The 18,951-nt window shown below is 32.1% G+C and overlaps 3 protein-coding genes across 3 annotated transcripts in view; 1 reads left to right on the top strand and 2 right to left on the bottom strand.

Moving 5' to 3' along the window:
• LOC117124652 (melatonin receptor type 1C-like) overlaps positions 1 to 1,639 on the bottom strand; it is a 23,402-nt gene extending 21,763 nt beyond the window's left edge. Inside the window, exon 1 of the mRNA XM_033270958.1 lies at positions 1,514 to 1,639. The gene's annotated coding sequence lies outside the window, so the exon portion shown is untranslated. The remainder of the gene's footprint in view (positions 1 to 1,513) is intronic.
• A 1,838-nt stretch (positions 1,640 to 3,477) lies between these two features.
• On the bottom strand, positions 3,478 to 13,013 carry LOC117124682 (alpha-1A adrenergic receptor-like). The gene is made up of 3 exons (XM_033271014.1): positions 10,488 to 13,013; positions 8,416 to 8,423; positions 3,478 to 5,823 (listed from the first exon to the last, which is right to left on the bottom strand). Exons 1-3 carry the CDS (start codon positions 11,423 to 11,425, stop codon positions 4,685 to 4,687), a joined length of 2,085 nt encoding a protein of 694 aa, XP_033126905.1. The 5' UTR covers positions 11,426 to 13,013; the 3' UTR covers positions 3,478 to 4,684.
• Positions 13,014 to 15,110: 2,097 nt separating this feature from the next.
• The window catches only part of LOC117124681 (probable hydrolase PNKD), a 14,952-nt gene continuing 11,111 nt past the window's right edge, over positions 15,111 to 18,951 (top strand). Inside the window, exons 1-4 of the mRNA XM_033271012.1 lie at positions 15,111 to 15,151; positions 15,809 to 15,901; positions 16,868 to 16,944; positions 17,457 to 17,543. Coding sequence (XP_033126903.1) covers positions 15,111 to 15,151; positions 15,809 to 15,901; positions 16,868 to 16,944; positions 17,457 to 17,543 — 298 coding nt within the window. The remainder of the gene's footprint in view (positions 15,152 to 15,808; positions 15,902 to 16,867; positions 16,945 to 17,456; positions 17,544 to 18,951) is intronic.

The following is an 18,951-nucleotide window of genomic DNA, read 5'->3' as shown; positions in this document are numbered from 1 at the left end:
GGCTTGCACACTGTTAATTTAATCTGTTATTATGTATGTGAACTTTTTTTTTACCCTGATTGATGAGAGTTTGAGTATAAGGCTTGCACACTGTTAATCTGTTATTATGTATGTATTAATTGGTTGATTACTTTAATCCTGTATATACAGATTGTATGTGGTACCTATAGTTAAAAAGTGCGTTTATAGTCACTATCTTAAAATATATCTTAATATTAATTATTTATGTATTATTTTTTCAAGTTAAATCACTTTTACCACAAAGTTTACTAGGGTTTGTTTGTTATTAGATATTGAGAAAATCTGTATTTTATTTCATTTCACCGTGTACAATATAAAAAAAATAAAGCATTCGGAAAAACAATTAAGATACAAAAAATGTTGGTCTCTGATTTTTCACAGGGGCCGACGGTAACCCCAAAAAGTAAAATCAATTACTGGTAATGTGGCTGTCCATGCGATGAGGGGAATCAGAAAACAACAAAAGACTTATAAAAAACAGAATCAACATAAATTTAAATTACAATATAGAAAATAGGAAATTGTATGATTATTTTGAGTATGATGATAGATGATGAATTCTACCATTAACAATCAGGCCCAGGAAAATTGGGCCCATTTTCAGGATGATTGGACCCATTTTGAAAGGGTGTGAAAGTAGGCCTGATCTTTTTGAAAAGTGACACATAAATCTTCATCCTGTTTTGTATGCTGTATTTGAAATTCCACCAGCTTACTGCAATTTTGAGCAACCCATATCAAGGTAAATTATTAGGTGCTACGGAAATTTTTCATTTACTACAGAAATCTGAAGACATAGTTACGGAAATGCATTTTACGAACTTGAGAAATCTGCAACAATGTTGAAAAGCAAGGCATCGTCAATCCTCTGCCAGAAGTGGTTATACAACCAACCAGTAGAATTATAATAAATATAATCCTAGACTTATATAGCGCTTAACAACAGAGAAGAAAAACCGAAACAAATGCGAATGTACCAAAAAATTATTATCAAATATTTGGTTTTAGTTTTGTTTAATTAAGTTCAAATGATTGGTTTGATGATTATCAATAAATGTTATTACAATTCTTTGGTAATTGGAATTATCAGCTCTAGTGCCCTCTGGAGCATCAACAACTCACAAACTTTTTTTCAAATCAGCTCTTACATAAGATAAGATGTATTGGTTCACACCTTTATAACAGAGGAACACTCTCGCAAGAAAATGCAGATACATAATTAACAATTATACTAAAAATATAAAACATATTACAGTAACTGAAAATATCATTGTACTAAAAGAAATAATGAATATCAAATTATAGTAAAACAAAATATATACTTAATCCATTGGTTCACACCTTTATAACAGAGGAACACTCTCACAAGAAAATGCAGATAGATAAGTAACAATTACACTAAAAATATAAAACACATTACAGTAACTGAAAATATTCTACTAAAAAAAATAATGAATATCAAATTATAGTAGAACAAAATAAATATACCTACTTAATCCATTGACCTATTCGTTTTCCTGTGTACTGCATATGCCTCATGTACCAGTTTCATCCTGTTTTAATGCTCAATGGTAAAATATATTGTGAGCGGTCAGTTTTTACTGTAAGCAGAGCTAACTTTTAAAAACTATATTGAATCATACAGTATAGGCCTACTGCCAGCTAAAAATTCCATGCTCCTAGAGGGCACTATAGCTGATACTGTTCATGTCTACTGCATTATTGAAACATCATAATAATAATAATAATTTTGGCTTATATAGCGCATTATGCTAAAGCCTCAATACGCTTAACAATAAAAAATAAAAATGCTAGGAGAAATTTAAGAAAAGTACATGTTAAAAAGGTGAGTTTTTAAAGCTGCCTTAAAATCAACAATGGAGGTTGCCTGTCGGATTGTAATAGGCAAAGCATTCCACAGGAAGACAGAAGCCCAAGAAAAAGAACGATTGCCATAATGCTTTGTTGAGGCGCTAATAGAATGAGCAAGTAGAGACTCTGAACTAGATCTCAGAGACCTCTAAGGATGAATTAGATGTGAACATTGATCTTTATTATTATAATTGTGCAAACTTATGGAAAAATTTACCCAAGTGATTATCATTTGAGTCTTAAAGTAATTCATTCAGAAACAATACAACAATATTTCCTACGAAGAGTGATAAATTGAGAAATAGGATTGATCAGAAATTTTGTATATTTTTAAAATTTTTACTTAAATGCACTTTTCTTTAATTCTAGGACTGACTTCGCCGGTGAAATGTTAATCGCTCAGAAAAAAAAATATCTGTTAGGTCTGATTTTGCTAGATATAAAACAAATTGGAATATCTATTATTTAATTGCTTAGTTCCGTATTATATTCTTTATCATTAGGGTATTATTCAATCTTCATCATCGTCATCCTGTTTGTCACCTCATGGGGTGTTGGGTCGTCTCATTATTGTCCTCCATCTGGGGCGATCCATTACTGCTTACAGGGGCGGATCCAGAGATGTCTAAAAGGGGGGCCGAAAGGGGGGCCGAAATTTGGGCCGATCGAGACAACAATGTCCCAGGGGGTCCGGGGGCATGCCCCCGCAAAATTTTTGTGTTCTAGACGCCCGAAAATAACATTTGAGGCGTTGTGGGCTATCATTTTTTACTTTTTCTTTCTTTTTTTCCTTTTTTCCCCTTTTTTTACCTCCCAAAAGGGGGGCCCGGGGCCGGGCCGCCCCCCCCCTAAATCCGCCCCTGACTTATAAGTCCACCAATCTTCCATTTTGTCTGATTATTCAATCTTAAATAAAAATAATATTTTGGATAATTTCTGCCATAAATGCTGAAAAGCATAATAATATGCCTATTAAAAGTGTAGAGCCAGTAAAATCAACATCAATACTGCCCTCTGGAGGATGTAATACAGATTTTTGTTAAATTAGGTAAATATTAACAAATTCAATTGATAATGGTTGGTATTAAAGTTACTGTTTTATAATTCTGTGTAATTTTTCATGTTCTAAATTCATCTTCATGGACTCAGGAGATTTGGGAAAGTGTGTGCAATTTAGGTGGGACTTTTTTTATACCTTGATAACAAACCCACCATCTGCCAATAATGATGATTTTAAATAAAAATTTTTTTCTTTAAAAGTTTTTCTTTATTTTTATTATGCCCGCAGCTGCTTTGAAATTTCCAAAAAATAAGATATGTATGTTTCTTCCTAATTATATAAATTTAACCATCGGATTACTACACTGTTTATATTCAGCAATAAAAATTTTTATTTTCTCCTCTGTCTGGATGTAAAACTATTTGCTAAATAAAAAAACAAAATTTTATTTTTATTTTTTTTTTTTGCTGTCGGAAAACCTTTAACAAAATAAGTTCACAAAACAAGTTATAAAAAAAGTCTTGCCATAGGTTGCAAGTATTTTATGTACTAAAAGTTATAAATAAGTTGAGACAAATACAATCTATTTTTTATTGCTTTTTTATTTTGTCAAATGTTATAAATAAAGAAAATAGAAATACTGTACTTCATTTCAAATTGGAATTTGTCAGTTAACTTATATTGTAAAGAATAACAATGAAACATTGGATTTGTATTCTGCCCTTCTCTACATACACAAATACACAATTGATAGACGACCATATTCACCCCCTTCCTTTCCCTGCACATACAATGATAATTCCTTCAATTTGGGTTTCACTATAATATTTAATGCATAATATCGTGTCCATCATTCTGAGAATGATTAATGCAGGACTTGAGGCTGTTTTCCACTAGAGAATTTTTTTTGCGAGACTCAAAGATTTTTTGCACATTATTTTTTACTACATGAGTGAAAGTATTTGTGATACATATTTTTTCGCAAATATTGAAGCCGCATTACTAAGACAGGTTGGTATGCCATGGTGACGGTATATTTTTTTTATTCACTCTGTGCCCATGGGCACGATACAGTCTTTTCTAGAGCTCTGATTGGCTGTGCATTATTTCACTTTACCAAAAGTAGAAAATTGTTTGAACTGTAAACTCCTCTAGAGCGTAACACCACAAGCGAAAAAGCGGTAAAAGTCTAGTGCATGATAATGAAAAGTAGCTAAATTCGCCTAGTGGGAAACCAGCTTTAGCCATTGTAACCCAGAACTTTTATTTGGTGTTGCTCAAGCACCTTCAATCTTAAATCATGTGCACTTTGAAGAACCGAGAGCATTCTTCTAGAAGTGTAGCGGGTTACTGTGGTGTCCCCCACTGCTGTGGAGTAGATATATACAACGATTGCAGCAAAACGGGCACAGTGTATTATAAAGTTATAGGAATGAGTTAGTCCAATCACTTTGTAACTGCAAGGAAAAGCTGCTATATAAATACTTGTAACATCTAATTCTAGCAGTTCATTCTCAGGATACCAGCTTGTTGTAGCAAGATTACAATGCAATATAATTTTGCAAGCTTAGGTGTTCATGTATTTACAATTTTTTCCAAATGTCATTGAAACATAGAAATCACCACTATGTTTAAAGTTTTATATGATGCAGCAATAAGAAAATATGGAATAAAAAAAGAGCATTTTCAAAATCCCTTTATACACATATATTTGGCATGACATTTTTATCAGAACTATGATAAATAAGTTCTTAATGTTTTTGTGATAAAATTCTTTCTTGGATTAATCCTCTAGGATTCATCCGTAGTTGAAATTGGTGTTTTCAGTTCACCATTAACATTTGGAATACTATTGAATCCTCTGCCCAATGTCATATTCGCAGAATTTGAAGGCTCGCGTAATGTGGAAGAATCAAAATGCTTTGCCGCTTTTCCTCTGCACTGCAAAAGGTCACTGTAGGCATTGCGGAATTTACTGTTCTTCCATGCGTAAATGAAAGGGTTCAGAGTTGAGTTCAGAACAGCAAGAAAGGAGGCAAATCTCCAGAGAGGAGGCGGTGCAGTCTGGTTGATGTCAACTGCAGTAAGAATCAGCACTGGACCCCAACATATAGAATAAGCAATATAAACAACCAAGAGATTCTTTGCAACTCGTATCTCCCTGTTTACTCTTCTCTGCGCCACTTGGATACTTCTGCCGAGGTCGCTTTGCGTACGAACGCGACTCTGTCGAATGAACATGAATATTTTTGTGTAGCAGAAGATGATGATACTAGTTGAGATTGTGAAATATGTTCCAAGAATAACCAAAGCGTAAAGCCAGTTTCCATTTCCGGAAATGTTACATGCCAGAATAACATCGTTAAATCCAAACATCCCAAATCCTAGGAATGGCGGAAGAATCGTGATGATGGACACTATCCACCCGATAAGACAGAAAACCAATGTTCTATTTACCGTGAACACCACCTGAGATTTTTGCGGCCATAATATATTCATATAGCGATTGATCGCCACTCCGACTAGGTTTGTCGTTGAGGCCGAGCAACTTAGGGTGAGTGCGGCACCAAGGAAGAAACAGAGACCGTCCGATAAAGGCCAACTGCGATTGACTAAAGAAATGGTGGTGAACGGGTTTGTCACGGTGCAGACAATTAAATCAGCAATGGCCAGATTTAACAAGAAAAAATTTCCAGGTGTCCTAAGGTGTTTGTACTTGCAGATGGCAATGACTGTCAGTAGATTTGCTATTGTTCCAACTATACCAATCAGAACAATCCCTCCAACATGAAGGGAGATGGCGACCTTTTGAAGAGCCTCCATTCTGTCCTTTGAATATCTGACTTGAACCCCAGAGAATTGATTACAGGTATATGCTCCTTGATTGCCTGATCCCAAGGAAATGGTTGATCTGTCAAATTTGGCCCTCTCTGAAAAATAATTCAAATCAATTTATTGATACAGCCATCATATTTTTACCATATATTTATATTAATAGTGAGAATAATTAGATAATTTGGTTAAAAAAACTCTTTTTGGAAAAATAATACTGAGGAATCTCTTGAAATGATCTGTTTTGTAATATTTTATAAGCATCTAATATTTGGATTTTTACCAACTTAGTATGAGCTAGCCTTATGTGTATGGACATAGATTTTCTTAAGGGAGTACATAAAATGTTGTAGTTAATGATTATGTATGATTAACATAGGTTATAAAAATCCTAAATGCCTTTTTCGATGCTTTAAAACATTACGATCCGCATTTCATAATATGCTGGTTGTGTATATAACCTGTCTCTTATACACATCTAGATGTGTATAAGAGACAGTATATATATAATACAAAATTTAAATTTTAGAATTTAAATATTACATTTATTCATTTAAAGATGTAAATATTGTTTGTGTTTATTATTTATATCAATGTAGAGTAATATTATAGTTATTGTCATATCATCATAGAAGGTTTATCTCTGACAGTTGATATGAAAATAAAATAAAACTTAATATAATATTAATTTTAATAGGGGAACCATGTTTTAATATATTATCTCTTAAAAACAAATAATACTTTTGTTTTAAAATTTAGTTTTTTAACAGCGATTTGTTTAGTTTATATAAACATTCATAATAGTATCCTATAATTCTCATAAAGCCATTTTAATGGTTTCTTGTGAAAATTTCTGTGCATTAGAAAAATAATAAATACAGTATGTGCAGTGAAGTCCTAGAAACTAATTCCATTACGACTTGAAGTGATAATATAAAGTTAATTTGGACCTATATAGTCTTTATTTCTCTGTATTAAATTATCCTTTTATTTAATTTTTTATCTCCAAAATGTTTTAAGTCAGTGACCATTACAGAAAAGCTTATGTGTAAGAGGCCCACATAGGAAAATAAAACAAGAAACCAGATAATAAAGAGTGAAAATTGCAAATTTTAGATTTATAATTTTAAAAGAAATAGTAAAATATATATTTATTCTGAGTAGTAAATTCTAATGTTTATTTTTTTTTCTAATTTTTTTTAGTACTTTTAAATACTATATCTTTGTTTTTTATGAATAAAATAATAATAGTAATAAGTAACAACTCACATTTTTCAGGTCATATCCAGTTTCTTAATGAAGTTTCCAGTGTAATATATTTTTCTTCAATATTAATCATTCACAGTGAGTGCTAGCTGTGGTGCAACACAGATCCCTGTCTGCATGCAGCAATGTGTGTTCTGTATTATGTTGGTTTCATAGCCTAGTTTGTACTTATAAAGAGGGGCACCTTGAATGCTCTAGCAGATGTGCTTTTCGACAGTTTTCGAGGCGTGCTTCTGATATCAGCGACTTCAATTGGTCAATACAAAGGATTTACGATTTCCTTAGTGCGTCATCTGTTTTCACTGACTATACTGCCAAGGTGAAGTGGAGCGGATTGGTGTTTTAAAACCATTATGTTTTTTCATTGTTTTTGTTTATTGTCTTTTTTATTAATCTTATTTAGAAGTTAAATATCCGGATAATTAGCAAGGTCATTAGAAATACACGATCTCTGCATGTTATATTTTTATTGGTCCTATGTTGTAATATAATAGTATTACAGAAATTGGTACAAGGTTATTCATACATGTAAAGTATTTATGTGTGTATATATTACAGCGTACATTATGCTTATTGTTTCTTTGCAGATAATAAACAAACAGTTAATATAATTTAATTACCGAATGAAAATAAACCAAAAGTGGTTTCTTAAATAGGTTGTTTACAAAAAACAATTTTGTAGAATATTCATTCAATTCAATTCACAATTTATTTACAAATGGATGAAAAGGGTAAAAAATAGCTTACGTTTATCAAATTTTGACTCCTAACCTAACAATCATTACATAATGATTTTTAGGTTGTATAAAAGCAATATATATTCAAGCCCGTAACCAGGTTCATGTAAAGAGGGGTTTCCTATAGGCCAAGTTTAACTCAGAAGTGTTTCTTTAATAATAAAATATTTATTGTAAACTACTACTACAGTAGTAAACTGTTCAAAAAGTTTACGAGTCTGATATTTTAATTTAGGTTTACTGCGTAGCACCATAAACACAATGTAAATAAATAAATAATATCAGTGCTCGGGTAGGAGCATAAAAAGTTGTATCAAGAGACACTTTTTGTTATTCATCAACTGAAAATAAATTTTTTATTGAAGGGCTATGCTTGATATGATTAACATCTTATGTTTTTTCTTGAACACTTTTATTATTTATATATATTTTTTTTTACAGGATAAGGATTATTACAAAGTATGAAAATAAACATTTAATCAAAGTTACTCCATTTTTTCAGGTGGGCAGCACATTTTAAGAATGTTTATGTAGCATTTTCATAAGATTATATTCAGCTATATAAGATTACATCATTATTTATTCATTAAGCTTTTGTTGAATAATTACCATAATTGATTGGTTGTTTGATTGATCAATCAATTGATAGAATCTGAAAGTGTATAATACACAAGGAAATCCATTCACCCTTATCACTGAAAATTCTATTAAAATATTAATAATTAAAGTCTTTAATTGTTAAATTAGGTCTATATGGTTTGATTTGTATATAAGTTACTTAATCTGTTTATGAAAGGCTAGTACTAGGATACCAGCATCTATTGAGCTCCTGTGAATAATGTGGCAAAGCCTGAATTCTGGAGCACCACTGTGCTGGTGGTATAAACAGGGCAGTTATGCCGCTTCCATTGCTTGTTATTTTTTCGAATATTTTCACTTGAGGTTGATTTGTTGATTATTATTATTATTATTATTATTATTACAGTATTATTATTATTATTATTATTATTATTATTATTATTATTATTACAGTATTATTATTACAGTATTATTATTATTATTATTATTATTATTATTATTATTATTATTATTTGTGTGCTATGCAAAACATATTTATATTTTTGCTGTTTTATATCTAGACTTTTTATGCAGCTTCTGCCCCTACACTCCTTCTCAGACTCACCACAGTCCTCATAACTAACTACTATGACACAAAACTTTTAATCTAAACTAGAGATCTATTATTGAATATCTATAGTATTAATTGTTTTATGAAAGTATTTTGTAGATATTAGATGATTATGGTTCATATTTTTTAAATGGTATAACAAGATAAAATTTAAAAATAAGAATTAAAACACAAAACAGGATAAATAAAAAAAGCAGACACATCAGTGAAGAAGTTTCAAAAAGAGGAACGAAATCACTGTAGATGTGTATATCTCCAAGAATACTGAGCATGTTGCAGGATGCAAAACTCAACAGTTAAGCAATGTATTGCAGAGCATTGTTGGTGGAAGCCTTGTGCATGATAATTCAATCTCAATATTCTAAATCTATTTACTAACTGTTTAAAATAAAAAACCTCTTGATCATAAAGTAACTGTGGGAATAATTAAAGTTGTTTTTTGGGTCTACGCAAGATGCTGTACATTTTACTTTATGTCCTTGAGCAAGGCAATTTATGTGCATTGCTTCTCACCACCCATGAGGATAATTGGGTACCTAATAGTGTTAAATGCCAAAATTTGCCAATTAGCTGCTGCAACGTTATGAAATATTCCCACGGGAAGCTGTTTTTTTTGTGTTTAAAAAATCCATTTATTCCAATCAGGTGGTGATGATAAAGTGGAGTGCTTATTGTAATGCATTATCGTATATAAGTCTACAATTACTATTATTATTATTATTATTATTTATTATTGTTATTATTATATTATAATTTTTATGTATAGGCATATCATGATTATATATGGGCATAGAAGTCAAGTCAAAGAAAATTATTTGTCTAGACAGAGCTGTCATAAACCTAGAAAAGTATATCACTAACTGAAAATAAAAACCAATGCCTTCAAATACACAACCTTCATATTTGTAGGCCTATGGTAACCAGCCATTTCTGCACAAAAGACTAAGCCTATACAACTTTATTATTCTTCTATAGTTTAAAGCAACAAGCTTATGTACAATGTGCACAAACAATTTTTTTTGCTGATTTAAAAGTCGTAATTAGTAATCATTTGATAATTTTAGTGGTTATAAAATGATTATAGGAATGGTTATATGTATGCGTCTGTTTAAATTGATGAGGAAAGTATTTTTTGTAATTTTCAATTGGAACATATTTATTTCCTTATGTACCGGTATTGCAAATTAGACAAATGTCCAAGAGGAAACCATGGGCTGAGGACCCAACACAAAAGTGGGTACCTCTTGATATGAAGTAAAATTCTATTAAAAAAATATGTAAAATGTGAATATCATAGTTAAAATTAATAAACATATTAACTTAATACAAAGTTACAGTAATTCGTATGCCGCATTTTATACTTCATGTTTATTAGATCACCATTGACAGTAGCTTAAATAATAAAAATTTTAAAATACTGTAATGCTGTTAGATATGATGTAAAAATATAAAAATAGCAAATAGCACTTTAAAAAACTTATATATTTAACTTCAAACCTTTAGGTTTTCACTGTAATTCTTTCAGAAGTGGACTTACTGATGCTTTTTATATGACTTAAACATTTTGAACTAAAAATTTACAGCATTGTCATTTGGTCGTTGCAATGTGAACAAATAGTGTCTGTATGCGGTACGAAAATCCTTGTTCCTCCAGGCATATAGGATCGGATTAATACTGGAATTCAGGATCGCCATAAAACCCGCCAATTGCCAGAGTATATATGGTGCGTTTATATTTCTGTCTGCTATGGTCAGGATTAAAAGAGGTCCCCAGCACGCCGCAATAATTACGTAAACAACTAAAAGGTTCTTGATAACTCTAATTTCGGTATTTCGATGCGTGTCTGTATTTTGCATGTTGACCTTCAACCTCTGACGACATTTGTACACGTACAAGTAGATTCTGATGTAGCAAAAGCAGATGATGATTGAGGCGAAAATAAAGTAGAAGACGAGAAAAAGAAGCATGTAGCGTCTGCCTTCACGATCATGCTTGAGAACACATGCTACCATTGCTTTGTTGAAACCAAAAGAACCGAAACCCAGAAGCGGTGGAATTATAGTCAGAATGGCCAATAGCCAGATGACAGCACACCAAATAACTGAACGTCTTGCAGTAAAAACTAACGAAAGAGATGTATTCCATCTTACAATCACTATGTAGCGATTTATTGCTATGGCAACTAAACTTCCAACAGACACAGTACAACTTAAAATTGTTATGAGACCAAGAAACATGCAGATGTTCTCATGTAACGGCCATTCTCGGTAAGAGATGGAGAACGCAGCAAACGGATCGTTTAATACATTGACCAGAAGATCTGCGATGGCCAAGTTTACCAGGAAGTAGTTATAACCTTTTCGTAAATTTGGAGTTCTCAGTACTACAAGTATTGTTAAGGCATTGCCGATGCAACCGATGATTGCTGTCAAACTTATTGCAAGACTTTCAAATACCACCAGAGCCTTCATTCCAGTGGGCAGCTCATCGAATAGGGACGACTCCATTGCAAGCAACTAGCAACGTAAACCACACTCTTTGTGACAAACATGAAAATCTCACTGCACAAATGTTTCAGTTCAGTACAATAATTCAGTTATTCTCAACTCCTTTGCATTTTTTTGTGTATACAGTTTATTATCTTTGTGCATTCATTCATTTGTTAGCTACATCCTAAAGTATTCATCTTAGCTATATCCACTAATCCCAAAATTAATTCCATACGATGTAAATATCAACAATTTCAATCAGGATGTGCCTACATTGCTTACGTAGAACATTAAAGAAGCAGTCCCATGCAATACTATATAATCATGTGATCATGTAATTAGCCTGCATCCTGTGTTGAAATGTAAACATCCATAGGCATCTAACATGGATTGGCTGTGCTTCAGAGTGTACCCTGATATATATTAAGATATGCCACTGTTGGTATGTACTGATAACTGGATGTACAGTGACAATGCCACTTTAAAAGACTTTAAGTTTATAGAGAGTTATACTTTGTGGTCGATGGAGATGAGTCAGCATGCATGGGTAAAATCATAGTGTTTACAGAATATTATAAACTCAAGATCCGTATTTACAGAGCCTTTTTCTTATTTTATTTTTTTTAAATGATTATTTTATTCTCAGGCTAGTATATGAGTAGTACAGTATTAAAAAGGAGTATCACCATTAGCGTTATTTTTTTCATCATTAATGTTGTTGTTATGATTATCCTCATTGTAATCATTTTCAATGTTCATACCAACTTTATTTCTTTTATTTTCAGTACACACCAGTATAACATTATATTCTTTTACAAATGTGATTTACCCATCCATATATGGGCATGATGATGGCATATCACACATGGACAAATCACATGTATTGGCATATAAAACTTGTGTGGGATTGAGGTTTAGTCATGAGAAAAAAATCCTACAATCTTACAGGATGTGAACCTGTTTCTATTGCTGCATTTTCATTTCATTGTTCTTGTTAACTATATCATCGTCTTTGGCAATTGTTAAATCAAAGCCTCAAGAGAGGATTAACCTATCATTTCCTTATTTCTTTTAAAACTTCTCTTTTTAAATATTTTATTGATATTATGAATGTTTAAATTTTATCTTTTTCTTCTTTATATTTTATATATTATTTTTATATATTTTATCGTATTGTTGTTGGCTAGGAGTTTACAGATGACCACTTGATATATTGGGCTTTAGCCCATATCATCTGTAGTCACGCCCCTAATCAATATATTAATATGTAATGAAAAGGTATATGTGAAATGTGTGTCAAATACAGTAATGTGTACATGTGAATTTTTGAACTGTGATCATATTAAGAGGTAATAAAATAAGGATCTTTGTTGTGTTTTCAAAGAATTATGTTTCAATTGATTCCAAAGAGGTGAGAACTTCCTCTTTAATTTTGAGAGCCTGGATATTCTGATAAATGTATCAAGTTGTCTGTTAATACTGTGGTCTGCCTTTAGTGTGATACTACCATAGATATTTTTTTAATGATCATTAGGCGAGACTTTTTTTTATTCTTTGTTTTGCATACTTATTTTTTTAAAGATCATCGGAGGAGGGCAGAATAAAATATAAAATAAAATTTTGTTTACTTATTTAGCAAATAGTTTTACCAAAAAACATCTAGACAGAGGAGAAAATAAAAATACAATTTATTGGTGAATGTAAAATAGGATGGTTAAATGATTCAAATTGATATAATTAGGAAGAAATATAAATATCTTATCTTTGGAGATTTCAAGGCGGCGGAGGGCATAATAAAAACTTTTATTTTTTTCTGTAATTTCCACTTTTCGTTGGCAGCGCTTGCACTAATTGGCCAAAAATAAAATTTTATTTTTATTCGAAATCATCAATATTTGCAGTCGGCATGTTCGCTAAACAAGGCATACAAAGTCTTGCCTGAAGTTGTATCATTATTTTAATATTTTGTTTTGCCTGCAACCATGGAAATAGCTTAACAACTTAGTTTGTTTCACTTTATTCAGTTCAGTTTATTCTTTCTCAAGACAGCCCATGTTTTTTTTTTTCTCTCTACTTTTTATTTTTCACAATAAGTTTATCTTTGTTGCTTCAATATTCACAGAGCATCTATTAGTAATAATGAAAATTAGCATAACAATTATTGCTGCAGAAGATTTGACCATGAAGCAAAAATAACCATAGCTTATTTCTTTGTCTGTAGACGATAGATACTGATATCATACAAGAAATTATTGTTGAAAGTAAATATTATATCGCTTTATAATTGGTGTTTCTTTCAGTTGTTTTGTTTAGTCTACTCGCAACACGTGTCTCTATTGTTCTATTCTTAGAAGTATCATGTATAAAGTTCAGATAATAAATTCAGAACGATTTCAAACTACACTGTTAAATGTGATACAGTATGTAGATAAAATTTAATCTACAACAGCTGTGGCATATACAACGAAACAAGGCATTTACAAAATGAATGAAAAGTGAAGATGGTTTTTAGTAAAAAAACAGATGTTTACTTGTGTTCTTGATATAAAAATAAGTCGTATAACTAAATTATCTCATGAATATGCTTCCATAAACTTCATGACTGAATGTAAGTTTGAGTTTGCTATAAAAACTAGTCTCTGTCAAAATACTGTCATACAGTATCTGGGAAAACTTTCAGGGCTATTTCCAAGATTTCAGGGTGGGAATGGGAGGATGTATGAATATGGACCATATATGCCGGCCCATAAATTTTAATGTCTATAACAGAAAAATGTATATTGAGTATTTCATTTGTCTTAAAATGTGGACCTTTTCCACTTTTTACAAATGTGGCAAAGACAAGCTAAACCAGTCACTCGTCGCAAAAATCGATTTTGCGTTATTAATACAGGGTTAAAGGGTAAAATAAGAGCTATAAAATAGTAAAAAAATCATTCAAATCCGACATTTCCTTATGAAGTTACAAGCATTTAAGCATAAAGCTGATTAAAGAACAATATATGAGAAATCAGCCTTCAAAGTTTATGATTTCTGGCATTTCTCATGCAGAAACTATTATAAAATCATTAAAAAGTGTTGTTTTAACATTGAAATTGGGAAAAATAACAGCATGGCATGATGTATAGATACATGAACCTTAGTTTAGTGAAATAAAATAGATTTTTAAAAATTGTACATTCTAGCATGTTTTTGCTATTTTCTCTGAAACACAATTTGCGACGAGTGACTGGTTTGGCTTGTCTTTGCCACAAATATTAATAGGAAATATTTTGTACCAAGACCTTTTAAGGAAGATTAAAATTATCACATTGACTAATTGAATTTATGAATATATGAAAATAATAAGTTTGTGTGGTGCAGCGGTTAATGCTTTGGATTTTCAATGTCAGGGGTGGATCCAGAGATGTCTGAAAGGGAGGGGGTGGCGATCGAGATAACACTACCCTGGGGGTATTCCCTCACAAAATATTTGTTTTCTAGAGGCACCTAAAAAACTAAAAAAAGGCTTTTTTCCCCCTTTTTTTTTTGGCTTTCCAAAAGGGAGCCAATCCGCACCCCCTCTCCCCGAAATCCGCCCTTGAATATTGTGAGTTCAGGACCGATGTGTATCACACTGCTTGTGTCCTTGGGCAAGACACTATATCTGCATTTGCCTCTCTTCACCCAGGAATTTAAATGGGTAGAATGTGAATGATTTAGAATGACATTGGTATTGGTAGTGCTAGAAATATACCCTAAGAAGTAGAGGAAGTTGCCTGCATGGTTGAATCTCTATCCAGTGACCAGGGAAAAATGCGCTTTGCGCAGCTTTTCATATATACACTACTGTATATACGGTAAATTGAAATGAAATAAAAATAAAAATTATAAATAATTTTATTGTACCGGTAGTCTTCATTTGTGAAGAATTTAAGGTACTATATTATGAACCCTTAAGTGGTTTACCTCTCTGTTTAATTGGACCAAGGGCTATCATTAATCTCATTAAACCTACTGTAGGCCTAGTATGAAGTCCTTATATTTTTATGCATCTATTGTTCTTAATCATCGTTAGTGACATTTTGTTATGCAAAATCCACATTCTTTTTGTTATGATTCTTAACTTACTTTTAGTGATTACATTACAATGGTAGCACGGAAAGGCAATCCATTCGAATTACCCCTTTATAGCTATGTAATAATCCTCATCAGACAGTGGATGTCCTTGACTCGTCCCCAAGGGATATGTCTGATAGACTAGTACCACCAATTGACACCCCTTATTGAAATTTCTAGTCACCAAGTAACCCCTCTCCTCCCAATTATTATTTATAATACATGTACAGGATGATCAATCTGCCCCAAGGGTATTATACATGATCTCTATAAGACAAAGTAATTGACTTTTTTTCTCAATAGGGACCATTCTGGAGGAAACTCGGAATTAAAAAGCAAAATCAATGATTTACTAGTTTACGGGAGCAGTGTTGATGGCGTTCCCGGTCTGACTAAGTAAGTACCAGTAGTAATATTCAACCTGTTTCTCTTCAACCTAGTTCTTTCTGTCATGTTCAAGGTGTATAATATTATGTCTGAATTATAATTGCGACAACAACAAAACTAGCCTCATTTTTGTCACCTATTAATAATAAACTTTTAGGGGTCCCAAGTTAGGAGAAGCCAATTCTGGAACAGGTTTTTTTCTTTAACACAGCAAATTCTATTTTGCTGCACCCATGGCCACCTGACTTCAGGTCTGGGGCGACAGATTGTAGTCATTACATGTAAAAATCATGAATTTGTGGGAGATGGTTTAGTTTCCGGGAGATTTTTTCTTATTCGTATGAGTTTAGGAGATTGTGCCAATCCATAAAAAAGCCTGAAACCCGAAATTTCTAGTATGTTGGTTCTAGAAGCTGTGGCTGATTCAAGAGTTAAAGATTCGATGAAGTTCTCTGGCCAAAAAAAAATCCCCCTACAACTAATGGCATTTTCATAAAAATTTTATACTCAGTGATGGTAGCCACTATTTGTGTGCTGAACCGTGGAGATCCTTTGTCCATTTAACTTTGATCCACTGAATACAGTAGATGTTTATGCATTGGACCTGCCTGCAATATTCCCTATGTTCATAAAAGAACACAGTACTGTACTCTTCTGAAAAGAGTAGGGGATTATCTCCCAGTATACTGCACACAATCACCACTAGGACGACCCCACAGGAAATAATCTTCAGACTTTTGTTGGTTATGCTTGGTATTCACTCCGAATAAATCTAATTCAATTGTAAAAATATTAAAAACATACTGCTTCTAATAAAATCTGGTAAATTCATCAGCTTAAAGACATTTGCATGTAATCTTCCATCCTCCAAAAAGATACAGATTAAAATATTATGCAATATTAAGTAACCCAAAAAAAAAATGGTACAGTTGTCAGCCAAACCACTTAACCTGATGTTTTTTTTTTTCTAATCAGCAATCTGGTTGATGGGGATAAATTCTCTGTTGGTAGTTTACAGTTCACTGCAAGGTTTACCCCCGGTCACACTGTTGGTAAGTGCTTTAGCTAACAATAAAACCTGCAAATATTTAATGCCAATGTAACACACCTCTGTTACTACATATCCCCATGAGGTTTTTCATTTTGAAAATTAACATTCAGTAACCTTATCCTTAAAACACTATTTAGTGTAATATTTTGTTAATAGTACTGATATGATAATCTTAATCATTTTGATAGCAATAATAATGCTGATATTATATCATTAAAATATTGATAATGATACTATTACGGTATTTTAAAATAATAATTACCACTCAATATATGGTTTTATAAACATATTTATATAAACAATAATTACATCAATGTAGGTAATTATTACTTATATCAAATTAAAATTATAAATAATATAATTATATATTTATTAATATATTATAAATATAATTATTTATATACACAATTCAGCACAATGATACTGCGAGTTATGGGTTATTCTCCTACTTTTACCTTTATTAAATTAAATTTGTGTAATAATTATTTATCCATAATTGTATCCCATTTGTAGGCCATGCTGTTTACGTTCTTGATGGTAATCCCTATCAATGTCCTGGACACGTGTTTACCGGTGACCTTCTCTTTGTGGCTGGATCAGGTAAGGCTAAACTTACGACAAAACTTTATTAAGCAGCCCATCATCCTTAATTGTGTAACTACTAATACTCATACTTAATTCACTGCTATACCACATGATTATTTGAAATTGAAATATTATTAATTTTGGTATGAAAAATTATCACTTCTTAGTGATAAATTTGTTGATTCACTGGAAAATAATATAATAATTTTTTTTTAAAGTTTTTCTACAAAATTGAATATTCGGTAGAATGTTCCCACACATTGTTATCATAATTTTTTCAAGCTTGTCATCTATAATACTCAACATCCTGAAATCTCGACACAGTTTTGATGTAGTGTTTAGCGCCGCAGCCTGCTAACTGTTAGTTTGTATTGTATGCGCGAAAATGATGGGAAAACACTGCCTATAATGTTTTGTTTAAATTCTTCTCTGGGTTTTTTATGTGTTGAATTATATGCAAGTCAGGGTTACAGGAAGTATTATTACTTAGGTAGCAATGATGAAGGGATTCAAGGAGAGTTGTGTCCAAGGATTATTGACTTAGAAGGCTGAATTGTCTTTATACCAATTGACTTAAAAGACTTTACATTTACTTGTTTTCTGGTGACACACTACTGTATTATGGAACGCCAAAAGGGCAACCTTGAACACTTCAACGATTATACAAACAGTACCAACGAATACACAGGCACTCCAATGAATGTACAAGCACTCCAATGAATATTGAAACACTCCAACGAATATAGAAACACTCCAACGAATGTACAAGCACTAACGAATATAGAAACACTCCAACGAATGTACAAGCACTAACGAATATAGAAACACTCCAACGAATATAGAAACACTCCAACGAATGTACAAGCACTAACGAATATAGAAACACTCCAACGAATGTACAAGCACTAACGAATATAGAAACACTCCAACGAATATAGAAACACTCCAATGAATGTACAAACACTAACGAATATAGAAACACTCCAACGAATGTACAAGCACTCCAATGAATGTACAAGCACTAACGAATATAGAAACACTCCAATGAATGTACAAGTACTCCAACGAATATGCTATAACTATACAATTGCTGTCGTGGAGGAAGAATTGTACTACAACATTCAAGAGAACAAAATAGTGTCCTTACCCCTTCTCGTTTGAAATTATCAACCGTGGCTTGATCGTGTCCGAGTGATAACAAAATATCTTCCATTTTTTTCCGATCGAAGAAGAGAAATGGTTGGAAGTTGTACAGTAGGCAAACAAATAGTTTGCAAGCAAATAGTTTGGTTTTGAGGTTTGAGCATGGATGTATTTGACCCCCAGAATTGGGGATTACGCAACCATAATAGACAAATAACCTCCTACTAATGAAAATTTATAGCCCAGAGTAGCTCAGTCTCTGACCTGAATGACCTTGTAC

This window comes from Anneissia japonica, unplaced genomic scaffold (assembly GCF_011630105.1).
Source record: "Anneissia japonica isolate Jap-2015-1 unplaced genomic scaffold, ASM1163010v1 scaffold284709_len978187_cov192, whole genome shotgun sequence".
NCBI lineage: Eukaryota > Metazoa > Echinodermata > Crinoidea > Comatulida > Comatulidae > Anneissia > Anneissia japonica.
Note: the sequence above shows the minus strand (reverse complement) of the source record. Positions and strands in the feature narration are given on the sequence as shown.

Excerpts from the sequence above, each read along its gene's own strand:
- LOC117124682 (XM_033271014.1), bottom strand. The coding sequence starts at position 11,425 with ATGGAGTCGTCCCTATTCGATGAGCTGCCCACTGGAATGAAGGCTCTG.